This window comes from Miscanthus floridulus, chromosome 7 (assembly GCF_019320115.1).
Source record: "Miscanthus floridulus cultivar M001 chromosome 7, ASM1932011v1, whole genome shotgun sequence".
Lineage (NCBI taxonomy): Eukaryota > Viridiplantae > Streptophyta > Magnoliopsida > Poales > Poaceae > Miscanthus > Miscanthus floridulus.
The window spans coordinates 94,772,728-94,795,517 of record NC_089586.1 but is presented as its reverse complement, the minus strand read 5'-3'; the positions used below and the strand labels follow the sequence as shown (position 1 = coordinate 94,795,517).

General features: G+C 45.5%; 1 protein-coding gene across 1 annotated transcript; it reads right to left on the bottom strand.

The window, feature by feature from the left end:
- Positions 1–1,621: 1,621 nt before the first annotated feature.
- Positions 1,622–3,446, bottom strand: LOC136467348 (protein G1-like4). Its single transcript, XM_066466001.1, has 2 exons — positions 2,934–3,446; positions 1,622–2,604 (listed from the first exon to the last, which is right to left on the bottom strand). The coding sequence occupies exon 2, from the start codon at positions 2,594–2,596 to the stop codon at positions 1,958–1,960; it is 639 nt and encodes a 212-aa protein (XP_066322098.1). The 5' UTR covers positions 2,597–2,604; positions 2,934–3,446; the 3' UTR covers positions 1,622–1,957.
- Positions 3,447–22,790: the final 19,344 nt, after the last annotated feature.

Below are 22,790 nucleotides of genomic sequence, written 5' to 3'. Positions count from 1 at the left end.
AAGGAATGAAAAAAATAGCTCAGAGCTGATGTTACAAATCCTTTGTTTTCCCTGTGAAACCAACAGCATAGGAAAAAAAATCATTTACTTCTCCTATGCCTCAATCCTGTATTCCAAATGATGCTACAGTGCCCAAATCCATAGGAATGAGAATCCTCTACTTTTCCTTTGAAGTTCGTTTGATCCAAAGGAGGCCTTAAATGGATGATGCTGATCGTGGAAAGCCAGCAACTATATACTCCCTCCGTTCCTTAATATAAGCCATATAGATTTCTAAACAAAATTCCAAAATATAGGTACGTATCAGCTCCCACGCCGATTAGTTTGGAAACTTTCCCACCGTACATAGCGCATGCCCCAACCAATCCCTTAGATTTAGAAAACAATCTGATTGGGAGAGAGAATATGGCCTGATTTTTCTTTTTTTCCTCAGTCTCACATCCTTCCCCAAGCCGTGCGTTAATATTGGTGCTAAAAACTATATGGCTTATATTAAGGAACGGAGGGAGTATATTATAGCTTACTTACCTTATGACAAGTTATTAGTAAGTTCAGATCAAGAGCTGTTTCTAACCCAACATTTTACTAATCCAGTTTTGGTCATATACAAAATCACATTATTATCAGATCACCAATTGATTGCTTGGGGATTGCAAATAAAAGAGCTTTTATCATGTTAACATATAGATAGAGACTGCAAGCAGATATGTGTAACAGCACTAGTTTGTTGCATGCATGAAATCAGGAATCAGAGACCAGGCAACCAATGAAACCTGGTTTATATATATGTATGTCAAAATGGCAGTACGTACTAACTAATCTACCAATAGCAATAATGCAATCAGTGCATGCATGCAGCTCGACAAGAGAGCCGTAGTAGATATGCAGCTGCTAACTACAGTGAATCAATGAACATCTCCTTATTTGGCCGCACACCCTTGTACACGAATTCTTAGTGCTACAGACTAAAGCCGGAGAGGTAGCTAGGCCCGGGCACACAGCACACATGTTACTACTATTCATCTATTTGACCTCCTATGGGCGTCACTGCAGCAGCTGGAGGTGGCGAACCCGGCCGGCCAGCCGGCAGCCCGACCAGTGGCACGAGCGCGCTAGAGAAGAAGAACAGTGGCATCCTGTTCAGCCGTCAGACAGGATCTAGCAAGATATGCACCGAGCCAATGGGACGGTGGATGGCATGCAACAGTGCGCCGCGCCAGTACGAGCGACGATCCGGCTCGGTCGATCGGCCCGGCCATGCCCCCGTTGTCACACCGCTCAGTGGTGCAGTGTGGAGCAGTTCTCGCTGGCTAGCGCGGCGCCGATCGAGCGCAAGCGCACCAGAAAAAGGAAGCGGCACAGGAATCAGAACTAGAAAGAAAGCCAAAGATGAGATGCGTCAAATTTGTACGTCCTCGATGGGACTTGGCATGCGCGAAGAACTGCAGAGAAGCAGAGAGATGCATGGTCATGGGAGGCTGCTAGCTCTCCCGTCCTCTCTCTGTACTTTGAATTGAGGACATGATGTACGTATGTACAATGAATCGGTACACAAGTATGCAAGTCCATCTTCATCTACAGTGAGCAGTACGACTGAATGAAAAGTTATAAGGCAAGCATGTATAGACTTCAATTCATTGATCCAATGATAATTAAGATTTGCTTCCGCCAGCAAATTAAACTGCTTGACACGAAAAATAAGCGGTAGCGCTAGGAGCCTAGGACCTGAAGCTAGTAGCAGTAGAGAGAGCAGCAGAAGCAAAATAACAATATGTCGCACGGCACACGATCGGCAGAGTCTAACCGAAGAAGAAGAAGCATCGCGAGCAAAATGGTAGAAGTAGCAAATAAACCATGCATGCATGCACCAGCAAATCGATCGAAACCTACATAAAATATGCTCATCAGTCCGGCCGGCATACCAAATGGGTGCGTACGTCGATCGTAGCACTGTTCCTCAGCACGCCGCGCCGGCGGACGGCGGGGCCGGAGGCGGCGGGTGGTGGTGAGGGCCTTGGCCTCCGCTGCCTCTGCCGCTGCCGTGATCAGGCGGCTGCTGCTTCTTGCGCTTCTTCTTCTCGTAGCTGACGCCGCGCGCGCGGGCCTGGTGCTCGCGGACCTCGCGGAGGTAGAGGCGGACGGCGCGCGCTGCGAAGGGGTTGGACTCCGGGTGGCCTCCGTTCTCCTCGAAGGCGGCGCGGAGGCGGCCCACCAGCGCGTCGAGGCTGCCCCACGCCTGGCGCAGCGGGCAGGGGCACGGGGCGGGCGGGTTCGGGTGGCCGAAGAAGGGGCACGGCGCCGTGTGGACCTTGGTCTTGCCGAACTGGTCCAGGTACCGCAGGAACTCCAGCACGTGCGCGCCGCTGCACTGCGCCAGGCTCAGCGGCGGCCGGTGGTTCCGCAGGTACTGCCCGAACGTGTTCCAGTCCCGCCGCTTCTGCGCCTCGTACCGGCTCGGCGTCTGCGGCGTGCCACCGCCGCCGCCCGGCGCCGACGAAGACGCCCCGCTGCTCGATCCACCGGCTCCGCCTCCGCCTCCGCCTCCGCCGCCATCACCACCGCCTCCCGGGCTCTCGGGGTTCGGGGACAGGTCCATCGATTAATCTGGCATCCACGAATCAGATACAAACACATGAACGATTGATATGATGCAGCCGATGATTACATGCGCCTTTTGGGGGATCTATATATCTGGGAGCCCTGCTCGATCTCTTCTTTGCCTGTCTATATGCGTGTGAAAGCGATGCATCTTTCAAATTTATATATGCATAAAAGGAGAAGGATACTTACAAGAAACATTATTTTTCAGAGCAAGCTAGTGTATGATATGCGGTCAGTCAAATTATTATACATGTGGGGATGGGGAATGGATTCTACAGTATTTTCTTGGAGAGGCAGCATGCAGTCATTGGCGCGCTCCCAAGCAAGTATACCTTTGGCGGCGATGGCGGCTGATCTCGGCGGCGGCGGCCGAGGCGGCGGCCGCGCGCGTCGGAGTGGTGGATGGAGAAGCTTCCAGCAGGAGCTCTAGTTGGAGCTGAAGCTGGCTCGAGATTCCGCAAAAGAGAAGAGATGAGGAAAAAGATAAAAAGGAGCTAGCTTGGACTTGGAGAGTGGTGCATACCCTTGCTTGTTGCTCAGCTCACCTGGAGACTGGAGTGGTTGGTAGTGGTGGCTGGTTGCTGACTGGCGATGCTCGTCGTCTCATAGGCTCATTGATCTGAGGAGGAGCTTCATCAGGAACGGGGAGAAGGTGTGGGGAATCGCATCTGCATGCCGCCGGGCGCCAGCTACTATTTTTAGGAGGCGGGATGTGCAGGGTGGTAGTGGATGGATTGTTTGGCCTAAAAAGGGGAGATCTGCGGAGCAACTGGGAGAAGGAACAGAGGGGAGGAATAGCAACAGCCACAGCCGTAGAGGAAAAAAGTCGCGCTGCAGAGGCGGCACTGTTAGGGCTTTTAGGTGAAAGGGATGACAAGGACACTGTGAGGTGAGAGGCGACATGACTAAAGGTTAAAAAATACTATTTTCTTTCCTTCCCTTCTCTCTCCATCGAGTGGTAAGAGCAAGGCTAATGGCAGCTCGCCGGCTGCAGAAGCTCTAGGTCCCCGAGCTGCCGAGCGGTGGTGGTGGACTCCACCGATTTTTAATATATGCTTCGCTACGACGTGAAAGAACTAAAGCGTGGGAGAGTGGGAGAGCGGCAATCACAGTGTATTTTGTCCGTTTTTTTGCCGTCTCGTGAGTCGCCCGTTTTCTTCTCTCTCCTGCTTTCTCTCTCCCACGTCGGATTTCATCAGCTGTCTCGTGAGTCGCCCGTTTTCTTCTCTCTCCTGCTTTCTCTCTCCCACGTCGGATTTCATCAGCTCTTCGCCGCTTATAATACTTGCGCTAAGCGGTGGTTCGGGCCTTCGGGGGTGGGTGAAAGCGAGCGGCGGCCGTGGCGGCAGCTTCACAGGCCCCGCGCGCCCTGGCCTCCGTTTGTATAGGACAAACGGTGCCGGTGTCCTTGCTGCCCCCCGTCGACGACGGCCGTCGTCCGATGCGCGGTGGACGGCCCGGGTCCCGCCGGAGAAGAGGCCAAGGCAGGGAGGGGCAGGGCAGGGCAGGGCAGGGCCGCACGCCGGCCCTTGGCTCCATGATGGGCGCACAGGACATATCCAAGGCGTCCAGCATCCAATGGACGACACGTAAAGAGGTGGGGGCCGCACGTGCCCGTACGAATGGTGACGGTACGGGCCCACCCGCGGGAGCAGCCCCTCGGAGCCCGTAATGAATGCGGCTCCTTACTTGTGTCCTTGTGTGAAACGACATATAGAAAAACTCTGCCCGGGAGCGTACCTAGGTGTGAAGTGTGCTCCGGCCTCCAGCCTCCGGAATAAAACCGACGGGCCGGGACGATCCAGCTACAAGCCATCATTCGCTCAAACAAATCTCCCTGCTCCCTTGACGCTTGGTTAGATTAGATTCCTCTTCCTGCTCTCTTTACCTGCTAAGAGTACGTGTAATTCTGCAAAATCAAAGCATGAGCAGTTTAATTGAGACCAAGCAATGATCATGTATATATATATATATATCAGGGACGGATCTAGGAAGAAATTAAGTTTGGGGAGGCTGGAGTCCCCATCTTCAACTCCAACCTCTCCTCCTCAAAGGAGCGATGATAAAAAATTTTGGAAGGGCTTCAAGGGCTCTATGGGATTAGCGGCGGTAGAGGGGGCTTGAGCCCCTCCTGCCCCACCCGCTAGATCCGTCCATGATATATACAGTGCATGCCTATTAGTTTGGCTTTTAACTGAAAATTTCTCAAGTGCAACTAGGGGGAAATTGAATGTAAAACTAGCTCTTTTAGAGTAAAGGAGCTAGATGGTGAAACTGAAGTGGCATGTGCCATTTGCAATTTGACATAATATATAGCTAGATCCATGTCCCTTGTATTTAGAAAATGACAATGTGATGCATGGATGGGGTACACTAATTAATACACCATCTGGCTGTGCTATCTTAAGTCACTTGCATAATAACTGAAATTGCTGCTATAATTATTGTACATTATAATGCATACCTTGGAACCTTCTCCAAACTTAAATACACGGAATCTATTTAATATGTACTTTGGCAGCAAAATGTCACATTCTAGTCATGCCATCCCGGCCGTGGCCCACGTGATTTTCGTATTGGCTTCTCAATGAATATTCAATGTTTATTCGTTTTACAACTATCATGTTTTTTAGATCCTATGAACAGGAGAAAAACTATAAATCAATAGTAAACAATACTGATGTATTTCATTAGGAGTGGTTTTTTACTTTTACAAATGAATGGCAAGAAAGAAGCAAAGGGACGTACAAGATTTGCCGGTAATTTGGTGAGGCTGACTTTGTAATGGATGAAACAAAAAATAGTGTCCACCAGAGAATAAAAGATAGAGTATGGTACTTGGTGCATATTTGGATTGAGAAAACATTAAATATAGCATCACCTTCGTATAAATAAAAACATTTATAAAGTGAACAACAATTGCCAATTATGATCAAATAAATTTCTAGCTCCTAGAGGATGGTTTGGTATCTTACAATAGTGAGTAAAAACAGTTTTTAACTTTTGCCAAAATAAAATATTAATAACTCGCGGTTTGGATGTAGATATATTTTATCTTTTATGAAATACTATAAACATAAAGCCAAAAAAAGGTGTTACTATTTTGTACTATTTGGTTCCCTCTATTATGTCCTATTGATTTGACTATTGATCTGATGTCTTATATGCCACTAGATAGGGTCCATATATATATATATAGTCAAGGTCCACCACATCTATCTTAGCAATAAAGGATTACCTTGAATTTCTATTCTCGGTACTATGATACTTTCGCTGGTTGAAAATAAACCCTGCCATTGGCTGACACAGAGGACACCTCGTGAGAGTTTAGGGTACAACGATCGGGTGGATCAGTGGATTTTGTTGCTAATATCATTGAAAGGTCGTCCTTTCGTTTTCTGATGAATTATGTTTCACCTTTTATTGCTTCCAGAGCTATGTTTTTTTTTCATTCAGCATGTGGGGTCCGGGGAGTGGTGTCACTGTTATTGCTTGTTGGGGAGTAGCAGCAACCAGTACTGGCTAGCAACATATGCATGCATCTGTGAAATTGCAGATTGCACCTGTGCAATAATAATGCATGATGCTTCTTCACCGCTAGTCAGGCCCTGTTTAGATTTTAAAAATTTTCAACCCAAAGTATCACATCGAATCTTACAGCATATGTATAGAGTATTAAATATAGATGAAAAATAAAACTAATTGTACAGTTAGATGAGAAATCGCGAGACGAATGGCCTGTTCGCTGGTTGGTTTCTGGGCTAGTTTGGGCTGGCTGGTGCTGGTTTATTGTGAGAGGAAAACACTGTTGGTTGGCTGGTTTGGACTGGCTGAAACCAACAAGCGAATAGGCTGAAAACTTTCAAACCTAATTAGTCCATAATTAGATACTAATTACTAAATACAAACGAAAATACAAACATTATCCAAAAAAAATTAGGAACTAAACACGCCCTTAGGATCCAATGTCTAATATATATTGGAGAATCGGTGCATATTTGACATTATTTCATGTCGAAATGGCATATGAGGAAAAACGATGAAACAACAAAACAAAAGGCTCTGACATGTACTACTCCATGAAAGAATTCAATTCTGGTATAGTATCATAGTTTAGTATTCTAAGTTCGATTAATAACAGATAAAAAAGTCTCAATACTTATGATATCAAATAAATATTATTAAATTAACTACGAAATGTATTTTCATAATAAATTATTTTTTAGCTGTAAATGTGAATAGTATTTACTAGAAATTTGTAGCCTGTTCATTTAGCTGTGACTTGTCATAAACGATCATAAATTTTTAATCAAAACAGTATTTTTCTCTTAAACAAACCAATCAATAGTACTTCTTTACACACCAGCAAAAATACAAAACCAACAAGCAACGATACCAAACCAGCAAACCGAACGTGCTGTTGGTCTAACGTGAACCATTTGGGCGGGCACGTAACCCGTATTTTTTTACGGAGGAAGTACTGTATATATGCCGTACTCCTAATATATATAATGTGCAGCAAGTACTATCGGTGACCTAAAAGCAGGACGTACCATATACATATAGTACAAAACTACTCGAACTTCTCACTCTAAAAGTTTTGTCGTAATTCTATCGTCAACTAATGGGAGCTTTCCTATAAAGGCTGGCTAGGACACTAATCTACTGGAGGTTTTCATCTCACAGTGCAGATTCCATTTTTCAGAGGAGGACTGAGGGCCTGTTTGATTCTACGTAAGCTCTTAAAATTTTTATCACATCGAATATTTGAATACATGTATTAAGTATTAAATATAGACTTAATTATAAAACTAATTGCACAACTTACGACTAATTTGCGAGACGAATCTTTTAAGCCTAACTAGTACATGATTTGACAATGTGGTGCTACACAGTAAACATGTGCTGATAGTGGATTAATTAGGCTTAAAAAATTCGTCTCGCAAATTAACCTCCATCTATGTAATTGGTTTTGTAATTAATCTATATTTAATGCTTCTTATTAGTATCTAAACATTCGATGTGACATAAATTTTAGGAGCGACTAAAGAACCAAACACCCCCTGAAATCCCGTGCAGTTGGAATTTTTTTAATTTAAACACTTTTTGGAAACTAATATTAAATCTAACACGGTCGTTTTTTTTTAAAACTAACACTTTTGGCCGCGCCTATTGCCCTGACGCGGCCAAATGCCTGTGCCGCGCCATGCATGGTGGCGCGGCACAGGGCTGACGTGGTGGTAATCGGGTCCGCTGACCAGCTGACGGGGCAGGTCCTGCCGCGCCACCGATCTTGGTGCGGCAGTGCCGCACCACAGAGCATGGCGCGGCTGCGCCAAATAAAACCCCGCTGCCAGTCATGCCTGCCCGAGCAGCAAGCAAGCCTGGCCGCCGTGCCCACCGCCATCCCGGAACGCGTCGCGCCGATAGTGGGAGTTATTATAAGTATTGCTTAACGTAAAGTCAATAATAAATTTGTTTCTATATTTTGTTAAATTTTTTTCATGGCCGAATAGAGAATTTAATAAGTCAATGATATTTTTGGCCCCATATTGTAGGATCGGTGGCGACGCGACCATGGACCCCGCCTTCCTCAACCCCTCGTGCAAGACACCGGCCACCGGCGTCGAGATACCCCGAGACTGCCTGTTTCCAAATTAGTTGCTACTTAATCTCGCAAGCAGTGATGACGCGACGTATTGAAACGGATATGAAGCAAATAACATAAGTTGACAAGCTGCCACATAACATTTTAATTGGTTTGACATAAGTTCGACATAACATAACCAACTAAACCTGCAAGTTTCGGACGCCAATAATAGTTCGACCTAACAAACTAAGACCCAGGGGTGTAAGGATCCCTCGGACGCCTTTGTCTTTTCGGATTTATTGGCAACACATTGGGAGTGTAGCCAACGTCGGTGTGGTCGCGTTGCCGGTGCGTACGGCTCGTACCCTGCAAGTATGTGATATGCACGATTACTTAGAATTCTTTATGATCGTTAGTTCATGTAGCCTACGTATTTAAAGAAACTACCTTTATTAGTATATGTGAGGCTCCTTAGGTACCAAGCGGGGGACCACCTAGCTGAGACATGCTGTCTCGTCCTGCGGCCAATCTTCCCATTGGTCGTCGTCGTCATCGTCGTCCTCCTCATCTTCGGTTGTAGGGTCCTTGCCAGCGCTATGATGTGGTGGTGTACGCACCATAGAAGTGACACCTGTCATCTGCTGAGAAGATCCGGCTGGTGTCCTCAAAGAGACTGAAGACGTGGCACCCGACTGTGCCGGGAGTGGCTGGTTCCTCATAAGGAGTGTCCATGCAGCTCAGCTTCTGAGCTAGCTTCCTACAGCTCTTCTTCACCTTCTGCATAAATAGACGTTAAAGTTAGTGCATTTCTGAAATGCATATACACTAAACAAACATTTTTAGAACGGACAAGTTTATGTTTACCTCCAGAAAAGCCACGAGAACGCCTGGCCCTAGCCCTCTAGACTTGTGAAGCCGATACGCTGCTTTGTTGGACAGCCTCGACAATTGTGTACGCCTAGGTACTAGAAACACGGTTGAACAGTTTTAGTATACATACTTAATACCAAATGGATAACAAATTGTACCATTTAAGTTTCTTACCACGTATCTTTGTAGCGGGGCTCTCTGTAGTTGTGTCCTCCCTAGTGGCAACGTCATACACATCTTCGATCACATCTTCCTCCGAGTCCTCGTCAATCGCTTCCTCGGTGTACCGGGGCTTGATATGTGTCCTTGTAGACTTGTGAAGCCAGCGTAGGTACTCGTCGAAGGTATGCTAGTTGTGTGGAGGACCCGCATGGACCGGCTGCTGTTCCCTGGTCTTCCACAAGTGGATGTGCGCGTTGTGTGTCACGCGCCAATCCTTGGTCTTATACCTCTTCCTGTGGTCATACCTACAACAAAACGATGTTAGTTGTATCACACACACCTCTGAATTGTAGCTCTGTTATTAATCAATAACTCACTCGTGTAATCCTTGGTCGGTGGAGTAAAGCGATGGTGGGCAGCCTGTCATTCTTCCAAACTATCTGCGGACTCTGATGGGCAAGTGAATCTCGACCACGTGGAAGAAAATAAGAGGGACATTGCAGCGATACTCGTCTGACTCATCCCTAGTGACAGGACTGAGATAGTACTGGAGCTCCGGAGCATCCCAAGGACACCAATGCACCTAAAATTTCATAATTGAGTTAGGTTGTGATATAATGTAGATCGAACAAGACATCGGTATGATAGTAAAGAGAACGTAACCTGGTGCTGTGTCAGGACGTCGATACCGTCCGTGTACTCCCTGTACTTGCGCCTCGCATTCCTTTTAACTAACTCTGATTTCGTCCAGATAAACAGTGCTAGTAGGGAGTGTATCCTACCCGTTCCATTGCTGCATTGAACACGATAATGAATTAGCCATTAATAAACTCATCATATGTAACCATATCAAAGAATATAATGAACCAAAGTACTTACCGGTAAACCAGTACTAAGTGGCCTTCCAACGGGCCATCGTTCTCAACACCAAACCTAGAGTAGATACGAGCAACCCCCAAGGTTCACGTACACTAAGGTGCGACGACAGGCAACGCATAGCTATCGATACGTCCATGCCAGGACTGCGCTGCCCCAGCTGTAGGCCGCTATGTTCTCCCATGGCTGGCGTAGTATGTCAAGGGAGATCCAGCTGATGGTGTTGCCCGAGGCATCTGGGAAGAGGAAGGCACCAAGAAAGTGCCAGAGCCAAACTCGAGCGAACCTATCGATCTGAGCCTCCTCAGCCTGTGGGTCCAAGTAATCAAAGCGCTCCGTGATCTAGGACGACGAAACATCGGAAGTTTTCCTAAAATTTACCAAACAAAATGAGACCCGATGGCTGCAAGAAAGCAATGCAAGTATTAAATAAGCTTCAATTTCTCACTTATTTTTCTTGGAAGCCTCATCATCCGGTGGAAGAAAGCCAGTGAACTGAGCCACCAACTCTCTCCAGTGATCGTTGTCAACTATCCCTGTCACTGGAAGTCCCCCCAACCGAAGGCCAAAAATAGCCTTCACGTCCTGCAAGGTCAAGGTCATCTCGCCACAAGGTAGGTGGAACGTGTGGGTCTCAGGCCTCCACCTGATATAAGAATAGAACGACTGTTACTTGCCTCAAATTTGTTACAAGAAAATTTACGTACAAAGAATGCACTCGCACCTGTCTACAGCTACAGTAAGTATTGCTGGATAAAGGGGCGGAAGACCGTGGTTGATAATACGGACAAGCTCAAGGAAGCCGGCACGTCGTATATACGGCGCGTAATGCTCGTCCCACTGGTGCGCCTGGTGTGCGTGCGGGGCCTCATAGGAGGCAAGGCCACCTCTACGTCGTTGTCACTCAAGATATATGCTCGGTGCTGGTCGTCGTACTCCACCTCAAGAATGGGGTACAACAGGTGCTGCGTGGGTGGGGTCATCCTGTTACAAATTAATAAAAAGCGTTAGAGTATTCAAATTAACAAAATTCAAATTAACATTATGTAGCATTGCAAAATTTGAACTACTTGTTATGCAATACGAACATAATATGAAAGCACATGTATATATTTAAAGTAACATTAACAGACATATCACGCACTTGTAACATAAACAACTTCACTAGGAATATAAATATTTGATGAAACTTCATGAAGTCATCAAAATCGACGTATCACGCACTAGTAAATACCGACATTTGTAAACTAGTAGGTATACCAAAAATCCCTAACTAAATAACTAACTATAAACTAATTAATAAATACCTAATCAATCCCTAAATCCAAATTCCTAACTATACTAGAACACACAACCTCAAACCTAAAAACTACCTACATAAATCACAAACAAATTCACTAACCTAACTATCCTAAGTCAGTAAGTATCCTAAATTTGACAAACTATCATAAATCAATAACAATCATAAAACCCTAACTATCATAAATTATAACTATCATAAATCACTAATTATCCTCAATCACTAATTATCCTAAAATAATAATAATCAAAATAACATAAAATCGAGAGGGAGGTACCTTAGGAGCTGATGGCCTTGACACGCCGACGTTCGTGGCTGCGGCCAGCGCGGGCGTTGCGCGGCGGGACTAGCCAGGCGCGGCATGGGCGGGCAGGCACAGGCGCTGTGCGGCAGGAGTGGCCAGGGCGTGACGTGGGCAGGCGGGCGCATGCGTAGGGCGGCTATGGAGCTGCACGGCGGTGGCGGGGCAGAGGCAGCTGGTGGTGGTGGGGCAGAGGCGGCTGGCTATGGGCAGGGTGGGTAGGGCAGCGAGCAGGGTGGGCAACCTTCGCTACGGGATTTTATTTGGCATAGCCGTGCCATGCTCCGTGGCGCGGCACTGCCGCGCCAAGATCGGTGGTGTGGTAGGACCTGCCCCGTCATCGGTCAGCAGACCCGGTTACCGCCACGTCAGCCCTGTGTCGTGCCACCATGTATGGCGTGGCATAGGCATTTGGCCGCGCTAGGGCAATAGGCGCGGCCAAAAGTGTTAGTTTTAAAAAAATGGCCGTGTTAGATTTAAAATTAGTTTTCAAAAAGTGATAAAATTAAAAAAATCTACAGTTGCTATTGCTACTGCAACTTATGTAGTTGGACGTTTCAGGCTTTCGATGACCATCCGACGGCCCAAGCGAACCAAGCAATACTTCTTCCTCCTTTGCTATTTCTTCCTCCTCCACTCTGCTGCTTGGCTATCTTGTTCAAGGAACCAAGCACGGTGGCATCGACGGCGAACGGCACGACGCTGCCACCTGCTCCGCGGTAAGGGCAAGGCACCTGGCCTGCTCCTTTGTGAGCCACACACCCTATCCCTCATGGCCACCGCGAACACCATCACATTTCTCAGCTGCTGGTTGAACGTTGGCCACGGCCCCACGATGAGCGCGCGCCGAAATAGGACACCAGGACATTGCCACCGCCGCAGTACTCCATGTTGTAATCTAGTTGCATTTTGTTTTAGTTACAGATTTGCATTAGGTGCATGTTTATCTTGTAATCGGTCACTAGTGGCAGCGGCGTGCTTGTACATGTCTTTACTGGGTCCAATTTCTATTTGCACCCACTACTACAAATTTGGACATCACTATTGGCCTTATCACTGTCTGATTTGTGAGAACCGATAGTGATGTATCTTCACGGCCGGTTATGAACTTCAAAATGAGAAAATGATTGGGACTGGGCTAAAACCGATAGTGATGGATCACATCACTACCGGTTCATGGCTTGCACCTGGCAGTGTTTTGGTGGCCACTTATCACTGTCGGTTCAAGCAAAGAGTCGACAGTGATTGGGATCTATCACTATCGGTTCTAGCCAAGAACCGACGGTGATAAGCCTACAGCGCAAAAAGTCTGCAGCCATCCTTTTCTTCCTCCTCCCTTCCGTCCCGAGAACAGAGGCACGTGTTTGGGCCCTTCTCTCTATTGTTACGGCTGCTCTTCACCATGAAGCTAGCGCTTGGATTTTGAAGAATGACTTAATCTTTTTGCTTTAAGGTTAGTAACAAACATCCACTCCTTTGATTTTGTTGCTTAATTGGCTTCGTTTTGATGGCTACATTGCTTGATTCTCATTCTAGTTCTTTCTCCATTATAGAGAGCACTTTTCCAATTGGATATTTGTGCAAGGCTTAAATTGTGGTGAATCCATCATCCAAAAGGTTGGTGTCTATGAACACATTTAAATTCCTAGCTAATTATTCCATGGTGGTCAAGATTATCATTGTTAGTATGTGATTCTATAATTAGTTCTTAGAAGTATAGTAGAATAGTTGTTCTTCATTATTGTGCAATAATTGTTTTCTTACTATGATTTTCAATTTACAGGGCCGGGGCTACCAATTTTAATTTTCCAATAATTAGTGTACAATAATGTTTTCCAAAAATGGTACTTTCTAGCTATAATTGTTGTTCATGAAGCTTGTTTTCTTATTAATTCTTTGTAATTACTGTCTCAATATTTTTTTTATGTAGAGATGGATCAAGAGTGGATGCATCTGTCCCGAACGGACAAGCAGTACATCATGGCGTATCACCGATGCCAAAGCCCATGCTAGGAATGAAAACCCTATCTTCTGTCCATGCAAAGATTGCAAGAATCAAAGAACTTTTATCAAATTAAGTCTATATGATCGCACTTGACTACCATGGGGTTCTTGCCAAACTATACGATCTAGACTATGCATGGCAAGATTGGTGTGAATGTTTTGCAGAAAAACGATGATGATGTGGACATGCCTGATGTAGCCATCCACGATGCTGACGAGGAACCTGGTGTCAACATGGAACATGTAGCCATAGTTAATAATGTGTTTAGGAACACGCTAGCTGAATGACACCGAGTATAACGATGGCATTTCTCAACTGCTATGTAATGTAGAGACCGGGTATCTTAGTGAAAGACAACTGAGAAAGCTAGAGAAAATGAGACAAGATGGCAAAATACCATTGTATAAGAATTGTCCAATGAGTAAACTGGAAGCCGACATCATGCTATTAGAGTTCAAATCAACAAACAGATTGAGCGATAAAGGCTTCGATCGGTTGTTAGGTATAATAAGAAAAATGCACCCTAGAAAAAAATGAGTTGCTAGAAAAGACATACTTGGCCAAGCAAATGATCTGCCCCATCGACGTCAAGGTTGAAAAAATCCACACGTGTTCCAATGATTGCATATTGTACCATAGAGAAAAATACAAAGATTTGGACAAGTGCCCCAAGTGTGAAGCTCTACAGTATAAGGAATGGCCGTCAGATAAGGGTACCAAGACCAGAGGAGGTCTCATAAAGGTCGTTTGGTATTTCACTATAGCTCCCCGGATGCATATGCTGTTTGCATGTGCAAAGTCAGCCAAGCTGTTGTGCTGGCATGGCAAAGAGCGTAAGACAGATACAATGATGATGCACCCCATCAATGGGCATGACTGGAGGACTATCAATACTATGTTCTATAAGGACATCGGTGGAGAGGTAAGGTACCTTTGGTTTGCTTTGAGCACAGATGTGATGAATCCTTTCGACCTAGGTTAGAAGCAATCATAGCACCTGGCCAGTGGTGCTATGTATATACAACCTTCCACCTTGGGTCTATATGAAGCGGTCGTTCATCCAGATGCCACTATTGATCCAAGGGCCAAGACAACCCGGGAATGACATTGATGTGTTGAAAGGTCCTAATGGCTAGAGGGGGGGTGAATAGCCTATTAAAAATTCTACAACAACACTTAATAAACCTGTTAGACAATTATAAGGTGAAGCGAGTGTTGCGCTAGCCTACTAAAAATGCAAGCCACCTACCACAATTCTAGTTTATGTAGTTTCTATCCACACAATAACTATGTCACTACACTAAGTTAGTGTGCTCTCAAAAGCCAACTAAAGAGCCACACTAACCAAACTAACAAGCTCTCATAACTAGCTACACTAAAGAGCTTGACAACTAGTTTGTGGTAATGTAAAAATAGTGAGCGATTTGTTTATATCGTCGTGTCAAGGAAGGAGCCAATCAATCACAATAATGAATACCAATGAAGACTAATCACCTTGGAATCAAATGATGAACACAATGATTTTTACCGAGGTTCACTTGCTTACCGGCAAGCTAGTCCTCATTGTGGCGATTCACTCACTTAGAGGTTCACGCGCTAATTGGCATCACACGCCAAACCCTCAATAGGGTGCTGCACAACCAACACAAGATGAGGATCACACAAGCCACGAGCAATTCACTAGAGTACCTTTTGGCTCTCTGCCGGGGAAAGGTCAAGAACCCCTCACAATCACCATGATAGGAGCCGGAGACAATCACCACCCTCCGCTCGATGATCCTCACTGCTCCAAGCCATCTAGGTGGCAGGTAACCACCAAGAGTAACAAGCAAATCCCGTAGCGAAACATGAACACCAAGTGCCTCTAGATGCAAACACTCAAGTAATGCACTTAGATTCTCTCCCAATCTCACAAAGATGATGAATCATTGATGGAGATGAGTGGGAGGGCTTTGGCTAAGCTCACAAGGTTGCTATGTCAATGCAAATGGCCAAGAGAGTGAGCTTGAGCCGGCCATGGGGCTTAAATAGAGAGCCCCCATGAATAGAGCCGTTGGGCTCCTCTCTGCACTGAACATGGGCCGACCGAACACGCCGGTCATATTGACCGGACGCTGGACCACAGTGTCCGGTCACGCGATGCGTGCCACGTGTCCCCTCTCTTCAAATGTTGATCGAACGATCTCAACAGTCAAGTGATGACCGGATGCAGCAGTTTAAAGTGATAGGATGCTGGACCTCAGTGTCCGGTCGTTTCCAGTAAGCATCCAGAAATGATTATTCATGACCGGACATGCCTAGTCATGCCCGATCGGACTCTCCCAGCGTCCGGTCACTCGGCGTCTCCTCTGTGTACTGCCATGTCAGTGGGACCAGATGCAGCTTGTTAGCGTCCGATCACTAAATGACCCAGTGTCCGGTCAGAGACCGATGCCAGCGTCTTTGTGGCTTCCACTGACCGAACACACCGGTCCAACCGAGGCCAGCGTCCGGTCACTTCTAGTGACCTCCGTCTTTTCTGTATAGGGCGCCGGTGGCACCATCGGACTGTCCGCACTCTACGAGCGAATACTTCGCCGGTGAAGTTCCTAACCCTTGCTCAAATCTGCCAACCACCAAGTGTATCACCTTGTGCACATGTGTTAGCATATTTTCACAAACTTTTTCAAGGGTGTTAGCACTCCACTAGATCCTAAATGCATATACAATGAGTTAGAGCGTCTAGTGGTAGTTTGATAACCTCATTTTGATATAAGTTTCACCCCTCTTAATAGTACGGCTATCGATCCTAAATGTGATCACACTCACTAAGTGTCTCGACCACCGAAACAAAATAGCTCCTACCATTTATACCTTTGCCTTGAGCCTTTTGTTTTTCTCTTTCTTCTTTTCAAGTCCTAAGCACTTGATCAGTCACCATGGCATCACCATCATCATGTCATGATCTTCATTTGCCTTCACCACTTGGAATGTGCTACCTATCTCATGTTCACTTGATAAACTAGGTTAACACTTAGGGTTTCATCAATTCACCTAAAACCAAACTAGAGCTTTCATGTGTTTCTTGAACCAGTGATCGATGAACTAGTGGAGATGTTTGAAAAGGGTGTGTTGGATATTTGGGATGAGTATAAAAAGGAACATGTCACAATCAAGGGAGTACTTATCGCTACAATCACCGACCTAGCCAGGTCGAGGTTCGTTGTCTAGAGAGAAGACAAAAGGTTATATTGTATGTGTCGAGTGCTTTGACGACACCGATGCGGTAAATCTACCAAATAACTCAAAGATAGTTTATATGGGACACCGTAGGTTCCTACCTAAGGATCACCTTTACCGTAGGAATAGAAAAGATTTCAACAGTACTATTGAGAAACACTTAGCTGTAAAATATCGAGATGGGGCTGCGATACTTCAAGAACTCAACAAACTAGAGGTTGTCCTTGGGAAGGGGGACAATACAGTAGCAGTGCCTGATGGGAGCGTTTGGAAGAGAAAATTGGTTTTCTAGAAACTACCTTTCTGGGCATTTCTGAGTGTACGCCACTATCTTGATCCCATGCATATCACTAAAAACATGTGTGCTAACACTCTTAACACCTTGGATGGACACCGGAGGGACATCAAAGGATTCACTAGCCACATGCCTGGATATGCAACACTTGGGAATAAGGAAGGAGCTGCATCCCGTGGAGCTAGAGAATGGCTAGTTCGAACTTTCGGTTGCGTCATGGACATTGAAGAAGGAAGAAAAGCGTGCGCTTATTTATTTCTTCAATGAACTCAAAGTCCCGATGGGCTACTGTGTGAACCCGAAGAGGCTAGTGAGCATGAGAGAAATCAAGTTCAACTATGGCCCTATGAAGGCCCATGACTATCATGTCATTATGACTCAGCTGCTCCCTGTTGCCCTATGTGGTATCCTCCCCCCAAAGGTCCACACCCCAATCATAAAGTTGTGCTCGTTCTTCAACATGATCTCAAAAAAGGTCATTGATGTGTCCATGCTAGAGCAGCTGTAGCAGGACATAGCTAAAACTCTCGTTAGGCTTGAGATGCATTTCCCGCCAACTTACTTTGATATCTCATTACATCTGCTCATTCATCTTGTTGACCAAATTAGAGCCCTTGGCCCAATGTACCTGCATCAGATGTTCCCTTTTGAAAGATTGATGAAAGTTTTCAGGAAGTATATTAGGAACAAATTTAGGCTAGAAGGAGGCATGGTTGAAGGATGGTCAACGGAGGAGGCCATTGAGTTTTGCACATATTATCTGGACATCAAAAGGGTCGGAGTTCTAGAATCTCATCACGAGTGACGACTATGTGGCAAAGGAACGATCGGGGAGAAATCTATTACAGTAGATGACCCTATTTCTTTCAGACAGGCATAGTTCGCTGTTCTCCAGCAAGCTGAGGGTGTGATGCCATATATTGATGAGCACAGGCAATCGCTACAAACTCTGTTCCGAGCAGGTCACAGGCCTGGCTAGATAAAAAATATAAGGAGGAATTTATCAACTAGTTGCGACGTCGCTTGCTTGGAATAAAGTTGGGTAATCAACTGGATACCTTAGCCAAGGGACCTTCGAGTACATATCTTAAGTACCAAGGGTATGAGATCAATGGATTCACATTTTACACAAAAAAGCAAGATGGAAAGAGCACATACCAAAATTGTGGTGTTCGTTTTGATGCTCACAATGAAAACGACGTCTAGGTGACATACTATAGTTTCATAGAGATATGGGAGCTTGCCTAAGGTCCGTTGAAGGTAGCTCTTTTCGCTGCCAGTGGGTCCAGCTCGAGGAAATCAACCCTGACAGCGAAGGATTCACTACCATTGATCTCACTAAGACCGCATACAGAGATGACCCCTTTGTCCTTGCAAGAGATGTTATGCAAGTCTTCTATGTAAGGGACAACAAGACAAAAGGAAGGCTAAAAGTAGTCCTAGAAAGGAAAAGGAAGATTATTGGTGTCGATGGAGTGACGGATGAAGAAGACTACAGGGGCTATCCGGAAATGCCTCTATTCGGGGCGAACGTACCCCTACCTATCCTTCAAGAGAGTGACGAACCTGCTTACTGTATGGCTCGATCACATTGAGACCCTCATTGTTGATGCACCTAAAGATTGATAGATTATTGTTAACTATGTAATCATTATTCGGACGTTGTTCACCAACTATGTAATCTAATTTATATTTTGTGCGCTTCTCTAAAATTAAATAATTGACTATGTAATCAAATATTGAGATGATGTTCAGAAACACTATTATTTGATAATTATAGACCATTAATTAATTATCACGGAATTAAATAATCGAGACACAAATATTTGTATTATTTTACAATAAATTATATGTATTTACATGCACTAAACGGATAAAAGAAAAAAAACATAACCTAAACTATCGTAATCCCTAATGCTAGCGCAGCGGTTAAGGCCCTATAATCTAGACCTCGAATTAATTAACTCCCATTCTGAGGATAAAATAAAAAAGAAAACGTACCTTGATGTACTCTCTATCCTAGCACAGCGGTAAAAGCCAGCTACTGTGAAGCCCGCGCCCTTGGTTCGAATCCTAGGTGCGACAAATTTTTTTTAAATTTGTACAGAATTAAATGAACCACAACTTAAACTATAAAAATAATAATGTGGTAGAACCGCCTAATCTAATGCCTCCCAGGAGTGCTCGTCTTCGATTGGACACTAAGCACTCAAGGGAGAACACCAAATTACTCGGTTCCATCGGGCACACCCTAGGGGAGAACCCGAAAATCCATATTTTTACCATCAGGATCACAAATGAGAGAATAAAGCTTACAGTATTCTTAACCATTTCTTACATCACTTTTAATACAATATTAGAGTATAATATTTATTATTACAATAGCGGAATATAATCATATTATTAGAGTTTTGAACAATTTAATGTAACCGTAGAATATAAACATGTGAGCAGGATTACATCGAAATTAAACATCTATTCATGGCATGATGAAGCATTGATAAATAAACTATGGCAATAGATTATAGAACTTTCATTTATGAAAACATTTAGTGAGAGTTGTAAGTAAAAACTATGGTTGCAGCATAACGGAATCATCTCTGAGCCCACCAGGAGGAATCCACACACAAGAGTCAGCTCTAGCATCCACCTATCACCTGCAATAGGGGGAATAAAGCCATGAGTACTCAATTATACTTAGCAAGACTTACCCGATAGGAGAAAAGAAAAGACTCTAAGGATATGCAAGGCTATCTGGCTTGTGGGTTTATTACATTTGCAGGAAGCATTACTAAGCGTGCGTCTTTACATTCGATTTTTATTAATAGTCGCATTGGTTTATTAATTAACCATTCTATGTAAGTAGCTGTGCTATTTTCAAGCAGGTGGTAAGCGATCAGATTTCCTTTTCCTTCCATCTTTCATCTTTAGTTCTTACTATGGTGCTAGACACGAAACAAGCCGTACCAAATTTCTCGGCGATTCGTGAATCAATGCCCGTAGCTGGGTACCTCAGAAACACACGCCCGCTTGTACCCAAGGCACGAGTAGGACCAACCCATTACCCTCCCGTCCTAGGGTCCTAGGTCCCTGTCCAAACTAGGACTCCAAGCCCCAACCCCTGAGTCCCGGACTCAGTGCGGTGCAAGGACCTCCTCCACCAAAAAGAAACCCTGATAGTCGGTTCGGAAAGAGCCAGAACCCACGACAAGAGAGCAACAAGTCTTCTAAGCGCCCATACACAAGTATGTGCTCGGGATAATAAATCTATGACTTGCCCATGATGCCTTATGGAATGATCGGTCCTTAACCGACACATACATGAAAAGCAGTGTAACCAAGCTATGCCCCACGTCCACGGCAACACAACCTCTTACACCCACCAATACCCAAACTATATCCCTGCTCGGTCACCATTTTTCCTTTCCACCATTTATATTTTCCAAGTGATAATGATATAGTAACATGTTTCCTATATCTCGCGAGTGATAGGCAATCACTCGGCTTCTACTGGAGTCCTGTAGCATAGCAATCTACATGATCCTATCATACTAGTAAGACTCATAGGATAAAGATATATATATGCAAGTGGGTTTCATTCAACTCTTTAAAACTTAATGCATTAATATAATTTAAACTACAAAAAAGTAGGGGTTATGCACCGGGGCTTACCTGGGTAAGATATATATTAAAAGGTTAGTATCTGCATCTTCAGATCATCCACCATCAACTGGATAGAAAGCCTATTGCATTATCTCCTAGAGATAATACCATTACACCATCTTCGGATTCCCAATCATCCTTCAATTGATCCGTTGAGCCATCATCGTATCTATATGATATGCATTGATGCAAATGCATAGATGTAAATAATCGACGACAGCCAAAATGCTTCGAAATCCGATCATGCCTCACAAGCTAACGAGACAACTCTAACGCCGGTCTACGTATCCATGTCACCGAATAAGACGTTATTTCCCAATAATTATTTTAGTTATACAAACCAAATGTGTTTCTATATTTTGTTCTATCGATTTAATCATTATTCGAAATAGAGCATCATTATCTACCTAGCAAACTAATCATTATTGAGCTACAAAAATTATAGTGAGTACCTAATATTGCTAGGAGCCTACTGTATAAATTTTAGATCCAACAATATTATCAATTGATCACAACAATTCCTACAAGTTTATCTTTTTATAATGTTAAGTATCTTAAATTAATTATATAGCTCCCCAAAATATTATCAAACTATGTGAAAAAATCTACTAACAGGTAGCTCGTGATTTTTGGAGACTAAAAAAACTGGTTTGACATTTTTACGATTTTTCTATGATTTACTACACATTTTATAAGTTTATTTTCAAACTAAATTAATAATTGATTTAGAAATGAACAGAGCCAGGGCCATCAAAATTGGCCCAGCCAACACGCGGCCATAGCGTGGCCCATGATCGACGCTCTGGCTAGCAGACACGTGCGCAACCCCAGCGGCACTCGGTCATCCCAGGCATGGCGTGGGGGTCAGCGGCCTAGGGGGGGTGGCACAAGCCAGCCTAGCAAAGCATGAGTGGCCCATCAATAGCGGCGTGCGGTCCAACCGGCGAGTAGGCTGGCCCAAGAGGGGAGGCCTAGCTATGGCGGCACCATTATGCCAACACACCCCTGTGTTTTCTCAAAACTAACCGGCAGGACACAAGCACTATTGATGTGAGTCATTGACTTCACATCGAAAACCCTGGAAAGATTCTATCCTCACCTTTCTCCCTTTCCTCTCTTTCCGCAAAAGCAGAGGACGGGGCAGAGCCACCGGTCAGCAGTGAAACCCAGCCGCGCACTCGTCGACGGCGATGGGGAGGCGGCCTCATGGCTTGCCCGATGCTGGGCGCACCAGCTGGAGGACGCGGCTCGGCTTGAGCTAGAGCGTGGAGCTCCAGCCACATGCGTCGTCGCTCAAGATCGAGCGGCTCTATGGTGAGGGTGACTGCGGGCAACGTGGGCCTAAGCGCACTCGCTAGGGGAACCGACGGGAGAGGATGTAGTGGTGGCATGGCTCGGTGGGGCACTGCAGTCGCGCGAACGACGGAGACGTGGCGCGGGAGAGGGCCGGCACCGGCGGAGTTGGGGGTGACGCGATGAGGAGGCAGAGCTGCGGCATGAACATGGCATGCGCCGGCACAGCAGAGGCAAGCAGAGTGAGGGAGTCACGCGCTAGCTCAGGTGGTAGCGGTTAGCCATGGCAGGGAGCTATAGTGCATCTGATAGTGCGGTTAGTAGCGTGGTCAAGGGGCATGGCGCATGTGAGGGATGCAGGGCGACAACGAGCGTGACCTAGGCGGGTGGGAGCAGGTCATGGAGGCGGCGTGGACGCCAGGGTACCGAGCAGGTACTACACGGTGGGGAAGGCGTGATGCCAAATGAGGCACCTAGGAGGAGCAGCACGCTCGATTGAGCCTAGCGGCAGCAGGGGCATCCTAGTGCAGCGGCAGAGACGGTGGCCAAGCTTGGTGCGGATGGGCCGACGAGACGCTGTGGCATAGCGAGCAGGGAGCCAGGAGTGGGGAGCAA